The sequence below is a fragment of the Gossypium raimondii genome, chromosome 8, assembly GCF_025698545.1.
Source record: "Gossypium raimondii isolate GPD5lz chromosome 8, ASM2569854v1, whole genome shotgun sequence".
Lineage (NCBI taxonomy): Eukaryota > Viridiplantae > Streptophyta > Magnoliopsida > Malvales > Malvaceae > Gossypium > Gossypium raimondii.
The window spans coordinates 1,801,037-1,812,349 of NC_068572.1; the positions used below are offsets into that span (position 1 = coordinate 1,801,037).

The following is an 11,313-nucleotide window of genomic DNA, read 5'->3' on the forward strand; positions in this document are numbered from 1 at the left end:
GTCCATCCCATTTTAGACTTTAGTACTACTTTACTCTTCTTCTTCTTCTTTTTCTTTCTTTGGAAAAAGAAAGAAAGAAAGAAAGAATAGTGAACACGTTGTTTTCAAGTCAACCAAGTCTTAATTATATCCCAATTTCATTGTCCATACTTTATATTTATTATGAAACTATTCTCCGAAATAAAGTGCGTAAAAGTATATTTGTGAATTTGGAATTCAAGGATTCAAGCAAGTTGGAATGAAGGTGGAAAATTCTCCAACTATTTTCTTCAAATTGCTCTAAAATTATCAGAAACTTACGAGAACTCAACATCCTTTGGCCTTCCATTTGAAAATATGAGTAAATTTGTCATTAAACTCTTATGCGATTACATTTTACTATTAAACTTTGAATTTTACTAAATTTTATTATTATTTTAATTTTTAATTAAATTTTACCGTTCAATATCAATTTTAAGAATTTGAAAACATAGTTTAATAAGATTTTTTCAAATATTTTATTTTAATAATTAACAATAATTTAACTTATAAATATTAAGAATAAGAATTGAAAGTAGAACAACAACAAATCAAATGTTTCACTAAATCTAACAAATTTACTACTTCAATCTTATAATTTAAGAAAAATCATATTTAAACTCCTTCATAACAATTAGAATTTGGCATTGGAATTCATACAACAAGAATTTGACACTTACAGTAATATTTGTTTAATAGTTTAAGTTTATGCAATACTTAAAACATTACTACACAACACCCACGAATACAAATTTAGAAATTATAATGAATACAAATACACTCATATCATTTGCTAAATTAACAATCCCACTGATTTATTTTAATCCCTCTCAAGGAAGCTGAACATGATGAATTTTCCCATCCAATTCAATCCCAGATTTCCAATGCCACTATTACAAATTACAAAACAGAAAAAGAGAACATGTTTTAACTCAAATATTAGATTAAGAAAGATGAAACTTATGAAATACTTGTTAGAAAAGAAACTCACCTAAGCAAGATGTTGGATGCAGAGCTAGTTTCTTCTTCCTCTCTTTCTTCGTACCCACCTTGTGAAATTGTATTGCCAATCTCTCTCCACCATTCTAACAAACCACCATGGTCTTCCGGTTGTGACTACAATGTAACCCAAGCTCAATCCTATCACTACTCCACTTCCATACCCCATCATTACAACTTGCCAAAAGAAGGGTATTTTAGAACCATCATGTTCCACCACCAATGGTGAAGGAGGTTCTCCCCCCTCATGGTTGATACATTGCTTGGACAATGGCAATCCACACAATCCCAAGTTATTGCTATAGGAATCATTATCAAAGGTATAAAATTGATTCCCATGAGGAATTGGTCCAACAAGATTGTTTTCCGAAAGATTCAACACTTCAAGAAATGTCAGATTTGTCATTTCAGAAGGAATGCTACCGCCAAGCTTGTTTGATGAAAGGTCTAATGATTCAAGTGCTACCAAATTTCCAAACGATGCTGGGATAGGACCAGTGAAATTGTTGTGAGAGAAGTTGAGCATTTGCAGGGAAATAAGTTGCCCGATGTCCTCGGGAATTTTTCCATAGAATTGGTTGTTTGACAAGTCGATAGATACAAAAAAGGCCACGGCCTTCGTCAATTCAAGCTCCAATCTTTTTGTTGTTACATTCACAGGAACTTCATAACTGCCATTACCATATGTAGCTGTGGAGTACGACCACTCATTAGGTTTATCTTTCATTGCTCTCAAATTTCGAAAGAGTTTTGTGGACAAAGTGCCCGTAAATTCATTTCCAGATATATCAATTATTCGCAATGCAGAGAAGTTTGATGAAGCTACAGAATGAGGCAGTGATCCATAAAATCTATTAAATCTCAAGATAAGTATTTGCAAACTTGGAAGCGAAGCTAACCAATGGGGAAATCTATCCTTTAACTTGTTGTTCCCTAAATTTAAAAGTTCCAATGAAGTAGAATTAACCAAAGATGGCGGTACCAATCCTTCCAGTTGATTGTCATTGAGTAAAAGATGGTTCAAATGATTACTCACAAAAGAATCAGGGATCTTGCCAATGAAGTTGTTCATTTGCAAATCCAAGAACGTGAGATGGCTAAAATTTCCAAGACAATCAGGAATAGTTCCACTCAAGTTGTTTTCGGACAAGTCCAGAACATCAATTGAACTCAAATTGCAAATAGAAGAAGGGATGTTTCCTGTCAATTTGTTCTTTGAAATGATGATCACTTCCAACTCCTTTAAATTTGGAATTTGAGGATTCAAGCAAGTTGAAAGAATTGGTCCTTGAAGCAAGTTGGAATGAAGGTTGAGATAATCCAAATTGTTCCCCGGAAATTGGTCCAAAGCAATCAAAAAGTTATGAGAAAGGTCCAACGATAGCAATCCTTCCCACCCTTCAGCTTCCCATTTGGAAATTCCACCAGAAATCATATTATTTGAAAGATCTAATTCCTCCAAGTTCGATGTTTGAAAGAAATTCGGGAACTGCCTTATGCTACAACCAGAGAAGTTCACAGATCTAAGCTGGGGGAAAGAATAGTTCACATCATTGCCGCTTGTGCTTAATGATAATAAACTATTATTTGAAACATCAAGAACTTCAAGACTCGTGAGTTTTGAAAGCATATCTGACTTGATCACACCACTCAAGTTGTTTGAAGACAAGTCAAGTGAAGTAAGGTTCACAAGATAAAAAATGGAATACGGTATTGAACCACCAATGTTATTATTACTCAAATCAACTGATCGGATGGAACTAGGCTTCTGAATTCGATCAATCGGACCAACTAGTTTGTTATAACTGAGGTCCAAGAGTGGAGATGGCAGAGTAAACAACCAAGATGGTACTCCACCACTTATAGAGTTATTATGTAACCAAAGACCCTCAAGAAATTGAAGCCCACTAACATGATTTGGCAAGGGACCCTCCAAGTGATTATTTGACAAATCCAAACCGACAATTTTTGTGAGGTTGAAGATAGTTGTCGGAAGTGGACCACTCAAATTGCATGAAGAAAAGCTCAAAGAAGTTAATTTTCTAAGCTCTCCAAAAACATCTGGAATCTGTCCTTCAAGCGAATTTCGTTGTAAATTAACGGAAATGATTTTAGTGAGATTTCCAAATGTTGCTGGAATTGGCCCCCTAAAACCACAATGGGAAAGGTCCAACAACTCAAGGCCACTACTCCAGTTTGTGTTAGGGAGATAACCTGTGAGATTTTCATTCTCACTTAAATCTAAATATTTGAGGTTTGGAAGCTGAGAAACTTGAGTTGGAAATTCCCCATGTAATTGACAATGGGAGAGACTCAAATGTTCAAGGGATGAAGACAAGTTTAGAAAGGAAGTAAGTGCAACATCAGACATATCTACACCATTAAGTACAAGGTTTCTTAATTTGGTCAAGTTTGTTACAAGCATGTCAAAACCTTGGCCATCAAATCTCGAGATTAAGCCAGAGAATTCATTACCCGCGATATTAAGATGGGTTAAACTCACCAACTGGCTAAATAACTTCGATGAGATGGGGCCATTGAAATCATTATCAGCAAGGTTGAGTCGTTGGAGTCCATGAAAGTGAAACAAGCTGCTGGTGTTCTCAAGAAGAGAGCCTCTGAGGTTGTTGGAGCTCAAGTCAAGCCATTGGAGATTGTGAAGTTGAAAGAGGCTGTTGTTTGCAAAGAGAGAACCAACAAGGCAACTCTGACTAAGATCGACGCCGATTACATGACCAGTCACATTGTCGCATTTCACTCCGTCCCATGAACAACAATCAATGCTTTTGCTCCATGACTCTATGTCTATCCTGGGGTAAGGATCTCGATAATCACTATCATAACTAAAATAACAATCAACAGAAATGGTGGTTTTAAAACGGAGCAAAGCATCTCTCTGGTGTGGGAGACATAAATGAGAGGATGGAGGAGGAAGAGAGGAAGACAAAGTCCATGAAAGTTGCAAGAGCACCAAAACCAGGTAAAGGCTTCCCATATTTTTTTTTTCTCCAAAAAAGAAACAAGTACAAAGTTGAGAAACAAAGGATGTCTATTATAACAAAGGATGTTCCAAAAAAGAAACAAGCAGAAAGTTAAGAAAGAAAGGGATGTGTATTATAAGAACAACCAAGTAAGTCTATCTCATTTTTAGACGATAGTAAAATTTGTGGTCTAATAACGTCGCTAGTTCCCGTATCCTTTGAAGTTTTGAAATTTAGCCCCTATGCTTGTAATTCTAGGAATTTAATTTTTTTTACTTGTCTGATTTAAAAATTAAAATTCAGTTGATAAACTTTTTGAAATATTAATGGTTAAATTGACTCTTTTTAAAAGACTGAGAGTTAAATTTAACTCAAAAAAAGGACAAAGACTAAATTGAAAATATATATGTTGACAGTTAAATTTGACATTATGCCTAATTTCCCTCTACTTATTTGATTTAAAAATTGAAATCGCTATGATCATACTGTTAACTTATGTTAAATTTAATATGTGTTATGAATTAAATTTTGATTTTTAAATCAAGTTTCTTAATACTAAAATGTCACATATTTAAATGCGAAAGAAGTTCATTAATAATGTTATCAATTAGATCACTTTAAGAAAAGTAATTAAATTTGGCCCTTATTCTTTTTTTAGTTAAATTTGACCATAAACCTTTCAAATAGTGTCAGTCACTTTTTGTAATGAAAATCTGACTAAACAATAACTTTTTTAATTAAATTGACGTGACAATTCATATGGCAATCCACACACTTCATCAATAGATAATTTAAAAATATAAAATAAAAATTCAAAATTTAAAATTCAAAAGAATTGTAAAAAATTTATGCAGTACTTTAAACATAATTACACCAACTTGCAAAATAAGTCGAGAGAATTCGCTTGTAAAAAATAGGTTGGAACAAAAACTAAGCATTTCCAAACTTTTTTCTTGGAAATTGCTCTAAAGTGGTCAAAAAGTTAGGATAAAGGGTCACTACCAATACCAATTAATTTAAGGTTAAATTCGACTATTGCCATTAGTTGGATTTTAATCATGGATTATGAGTGTTAAATAAAATTTGATGGTATCTTAATCATGAATTATGAATGTTAAATAAAAGTTGATGGTATTTTAATAATGAAAATACTGATTAAATAATATTTTTTTAATAAAATTAACGTGACAATTCGTGCGATAATTTATACATATTTCAAAGATAACATTATTTATCTTATATCCTACGTCAACTTGCAATTTAAAAATATAAAAATAAGTAGAGAGAATTAGCTTGTAAAACAGGTTGGAACAAAAATTGAGCATTTCCAAACTCTTTCCTGGGAATTGCTCCAAAGTGGTCAAAAAGTTTACGAGAGAGGGTCCACTACTATTGCCGTTAGTTGAATTTGCAGCAACAATGTTAGTCTACCCTGTGGAAAATTATGAATGTTTTAATCATGAAATCGATGGATACAACAGACGTACTAAATGTTTTAGACAAATTTTTCCATCTATACAAACAAAACATTGCAAAAGACAAAAGATAGACTCTTAACTCTACACTAGAGGTGATCATGGGCCACCCAGATAAAATTTTAGACTCATTTTCTAGGCCCAGGCCCGGTCCAAAAAAATTATTAAGTCTGAGCCTAGTCCGGCCCGGCCTATATTTGATTAAAAATAATATATATATTTAATATATAATTCAGATTAAAAGCCCAAAAATATATATATTTAATATAAAAGTCTTACCCAGGCCCGGCCCGTTTTCTAAACGGGTCTCTTTTTTTGCCCAAACCCATATTTTGGGCCTATATTTTTACCTCGACCCTCTCATTTTTTGGGCGAGCCGTCAGGCCGGGTCAAGTAGCTCAACCCATAATCACCTTTAATTCTACAGTTTCTTGTTTTCATATATTGTATTATTAATGAGAAGACCTTGACTTTCATATTTTCTTCACATTCCCATGTCATTGTTTACTTATATTTTATTTTATTTTATTAATAATAAGTTTTATAATTTCATTGATTTGATCATTTTCCATAACTACATTTAAAATGCAACTTCCATTGATTAAAAAGAAAATCATATTCGCAATACTAAGAACACCGTAATTATTTTACTTATCATCTCCTAAATCAACAACACCTCCCATTTATTTATTCTAATATCTTCTAAGAAATTAAACATGCTTAATCACTTAACGTGCAAGAACAAATACACTAGTGTACAAAAAAAGTCACTCAATTGTAATTTTTTTTAAATTAAGTAGCCAAAATATAAACTTATCCATGATTTAGTAACTAATGGTGTAGTTTACCCTTATATCATACGTAGTTGTCCAAATCCGCCCTAGCTCGAAATGACCATTCCAGTATGTAGGCTCACTTATATTTGTAAATGGGTAAGTTAAGCCCATTTAGGCTATCCATATTAACTTTTTTATTTAATATTTAGTAATTATACTTTTATTAAATTTTAAAAATCTTTAGTAATTATTTTTTTAAAAATCATATTTTTGAGGCAAAATTAAGGAGTGCAGGCAGGCATGGGCTTCAATTCGTCTAATTCTTTTTTTCTAGCAGATTGAGTCTTAACTCAATTGACATCGATATTGTTGTCAGTGCAGGAGGACGTGGGTTTGAGTGCACTGAAGCGCATTATCCTCCTATTTAAGGGTTGCGGAGAGGCTATGAGTAATTCTAAGCATTGTATAAAAAAAAGAGCAAATACAATAATAATCTGAGATTAAAATTAAAAAAAAAATTTGTCTTGAAAATTTGATAAAATATTTATTTTGTATAAAATAAATTATATTTAAACAAATCACTTTTTGAAATTCAGGCATATCCGTATATCACAATCCTAAGTAACATATCTTTAAATTTACTTTACTACAATAGCCTTTTGAAATATTACTGGTTAAATTTGACTTTTTTAAAAGGTTGAGAGTTTAATTTAATTCAAAAGGAGGAATAAGGGTTAAATTGACAAAAGATATAAATATTGAGGGCTAAATTTGATATTATGCCTAATTTCCCTCTACTTGTCTAATTAAAGTATTTTTATAATACTACTAATTTTTATGTTAAATTTAATATGTGTTAAATTTTATTTTTAAATTAAGACTTTTAATATTAAAATACTACCACATATTCAAATGTGACAGAAGTTTATTAATAGTGTTATCAATTAGGTTAAAATTTTAAATCAATTAGACAATTTTATGTACACAAATTATGTCTTCACAACACAACTATTTATTAATAATTAAAATAATAATTGAAAGTAAAAGAACAACAAATCAATTGTTTCATTAAATCTAACAAATCTACCATTTGAATTTTATAATTTACAATTACTTGTCAAATGCGATTTGCATTTATTAAAAAATCATATTTAAATTCCTTCATAACAACTTGAATACTGGCATCTCATGCAAAGATATACCTTATATAAAGAACTTTTTATTAATATTTTTACAATTCTACTTGGAGTATTTTGGAAGTATTTTTTATTAATATTTTTTTGTTCTAATTTGTGCAAACATGTTGAGTAATCTAATATGGTGTGTTAGTTAAGTGCCTTGGAAATATGCTTAAGGCTCATAGATCAATTTTCTTGTTTTCAATTTTTCCTATCTATTTGGTATTATGGTCAACTTAGCTTTTTTAGGGCTTAAATTATTTTCTTTGTTGGGTTGTGACAAAGATGAACCTAGTAGTTCAATAGTCTTGAGTTTGAATCCCATTATACATAAGCCGGAAATATTTTTGCTTGGGACTTTGTTGGGTATTAGAATTTAATTTAAATTCTATAAAATCCTTTTTTAAATCTATTGTAACTTAATTTTTATCCAATCCCTATTTTTGCTCCCTAATCAACCATCTAAGGCTTCATTTGGATTGAGGTTTAAAGGCAGTGAGATGCGTTTACATGGAAAATATGGTGCCAAACTCACTGCTGTGTTGTTTGGTTTAGACTATCAGTGCAGTGGGGTTTCTTTTTCACCACGCTGGTTAGCTGATTTTCAGCTGGAGAAGTGGAAGGCTAAACGCAGCTGTTGGCACTGTAGCAGACAAAAATAACCTTATTATCATTTCCAATAGGGATAAAACATGACAAGGAATATTATTTAGTTGTAGGAAGGACCATAAAACCACCTGCAAGAACTTGATGATGTTGCTAGCACCAAAGACACGATGAGCAATTGCGAACTTGGCTGGTTCAGTAGGAGGAAAATAAGGTGCCAACACACATTTATCAGCACACCTTCTCCTCAAAATTTTGCAAGCGACACATGGGCTAATAACCACCAGCGGCGGCGACAACGGTGGAGAAGGTGGTGAGTTCGAAGAGATCAAAGAATTGGGAGAAAGGGATGGAGAAGAAGAAATAGTAGGAGTTGGAATTGGTTCACTGTATTCCATATCTTGCAAAATGAGTTTTTAGGGAAAGGATATGAAAAAGCAAGATGAAATTGTAAAAGAGAAAAAGAGTTATGGAGCTTATAAATTAGTTTTGGGTACAAATGGGTATACTATTATTTATACTGCAAATGAAGCATATAATAATAAGGTCATGTAGTATGAAACATGACCTCAACGGTTCTAAGTTCTTCTAATCTTTGTATACGTGTTCCTTTTTCCCCCTTAATTATCTCAGTTAAGGGTAAATACATTCAAGGCCACTAAACTATTATTAAATTTACGTTTTGGTCACTCAATTTCAAAAAGTTATAAAAATGATTATTAAGTTATTCGAATTACAACAAAATTCACATATTTTAATAATTTTAAAAAAAAGTAAAATAATTTAAAAAACTTCTATTATATATCAATTCTAATATGATGTCCTTAATAGTCATTTTTAATTCTCACATCACCGCTACAGCTGCGTTTGAATCCAAACACACACTCCACCATTGTTTCTAATCTCACCGCTACAGTGTCCAATCTCACCGCTACAGTAACTAATCTCACCGCCACCGCTGTTTTTAACCTCACCGGAGGTAAACACACCGCCCATCCAAACTAGCCCTAAGTCTAAAATTTTGTTGCACGTTTCTTTGGTTCCCCAAGTCTGCCGTTTTCTTTTTCATCTTTTCTTCTTGTGCTTTTGCTCTTTTTTTTCTTTTTCTTTGAATTCCATTTTCTTTCCTTTGATTTGCAATCTTGGTTGTGGCTATTGAGTGATTGTGGGTGTTGTCGTGGAAACTTTGGGTGGTATCTGTAAATTCGAGTGAAGTGAAAGTGTGCGGTAATAATTTCTGATTTTAGGATTTTTAATCGTTCTTTGTTTCAAGATGGGGTTTCGTTAGTGTTTACCTTCGATCTTATTTGTGATTAACGTAATCGTTTTTTGGTTAGGCAAAGGAACTGGAAATCAACTTCTCCCAGCGGAGTAGGTCTCAATTTGATACTACTTTCTGAGTGGTAAGTGTTCGCCTTCGATTTGGGGACTGTCATTTTAGTAGTTATATGTTATTTTGGAGGAATCTTTTGGTGGATAATTCATATATTTATTGGTTAATTGTAGGATTATTGAGTTTCCATTAGCGTGGTTAATCGATTACTGCATCAGGTGTGTGAAATCAACTCAAAAACATTGTGACCTGCTATTAGAAAAAGAACTGCAATAGCTAAATGATGGTGTGTAATATCAGTCAACCATAGACCCCTCAATCACTGGATCTAATCCTCCATGAAAAGTAAGAAATTCTGCATATTTTGACCAATTCAAGGTAAAAAATGGGCTTGCTCCCTTGGCAAAACTGGGATAAAGTTGAGCCAAAAGATCACAATTCAAGATAAATTCATGGGGAAGTGGGATCTCTTTAGGGTCTATTCCAGCATTTAGTATGAAACTCGATTTAATCACGAAATTAGGTTGTTTTTTGAAATTGTCCAGCGTCACACGGTCATGTGTGCAGGCCTTGTGACTGACTGTGAGTTACCACACGATCGTGTGGTAGGTTGTGTGCCAAGTCGTCTGGTGCACACTGCTGTGTGTGTTTTTGCAGACTGTGTGGGTGTGCCATGTAGGGCACACAGCCATGTGAGATTTTTGTAGACCAGTGTTGACCACACTAGCTAATTTTTTGGGCCATGTGGGCCCTTTTGGTCAATTTTTGAGCCCGATTAGGAGCCATTTGAAGCACTCAAAGTTTGGGTCCGTAGGCATCATACGAGGCCGAAAAAGCGTAAGTTTTAGTACATAATAATATATGTATAAGCTTACGAAGTATTTTAAGCAAGATATGTTACAATTAAATCATATGCTATGTTATGACCTATATGAAAATATGTGTGTATGCACGGCATGTGATATAGGATATATGTATGTATGTATTGTACAGCCCAATATTTGCCAACCCATTACAAAATTAAACCAAACCCAAATCTCAAGCCCAAATACCCAAATGGCCCAAATCAGAAACAACAAAATTTCCTAACCCTAGGTGCGCCTCACCTAGGGCTCTCAAACCCAACTGTAGCCGCCCTAGCTCTGCCACCGCCGCGCCGCACGTCCCATCACCCCACTTGCACCTACTCCACCTGCAAACAATAAAGAAAAACCACAGCAACAAGCAACAAGCAACAGGAAAAACTTGTGTTTTTTTTTAGTATAAAAACCGATTGTAGAGGGATTAATGAGGGGTTCTTCGAAAAAAAAAAAGAGGAAATCTATTCAAAAAAGGAATAACAAAGATTAAAAAAAGTAATAAAAGGTCACTCTTTTTTATTTTTGTTTCGTTTTTTATTTATTTTTTTATTTATTTCGAAATACAAAATAAAACAAGAAAGGAGGCATTTTACCCTTTTTTACCGACGCTAGAGCAATCAGGAGGACGAGGAGACCATTCGGCAAAAAAAAAGGAGACTTTTGGTCTCCCTACAGCCGTGCACGGCGGCGTTGGCGCCGGCAGCCGGCATGGTGGCCTATGGCCGGACATTAGGCCGGAGTTTGGACTGAAAGAGGGGAGGGGGAGAGAACTTTAAGTTTTTTTTTTGAAATAACAAGGCAAATGAATTTTTTTTCTAGAAAATTGGCTTAAATAGGCTTCCAAAACGGCGTCGTTTTGGGCAGCCTTCTCAGGCACCAAAACGGAGCCGTTTTGCTCTTGACCCGAATTTCAACCCGACCCGCCTGAAGGATCAACGTGTTTTCAACAGAAGGGCTAATTGCACCTTTAGCCCTTCCGCTTTTTAATGGTTTTATAATCAAGTCTTTTATCATTTTTAATTTGGACCTGCGGTTTTTGCGCTTATTCCAATTTGGTCCTGAACGAAATGACTCGCTAAAGGTTGGG

General features: G+C 33.7%; 1 protein-coding gene across 1 annotated transcript; it reads right to left on the reverse strand.

Annotated features, from left to right (window-relative positions):
* Positions 1–699: 699 nt before the first annotated feature.
* On the reverse strand, positions 700–4,074 carry LOC105790156 (receptor-like protein 7). The gene is made up of 2 exons (XM_012617596.2): positions 1,010–4,074; positions 700–908 (listed from the first exon to the last, which is right to left on the reverse strand). Exon 1 carries the CDS (start codon positions 4,010–4,012, stop codon positions 1,034–1,036), a length of 2,979 nt encoding a protein of 992 aa, XP_012473050.2. The 5' UTR covers positions 4,013–4,074; the 3' UTR covers positions 700–908; positions 1,010–1,033.
* Between the last annotated feature and the right edge of the window lie 7,239 nt (positions 4,075–11,313).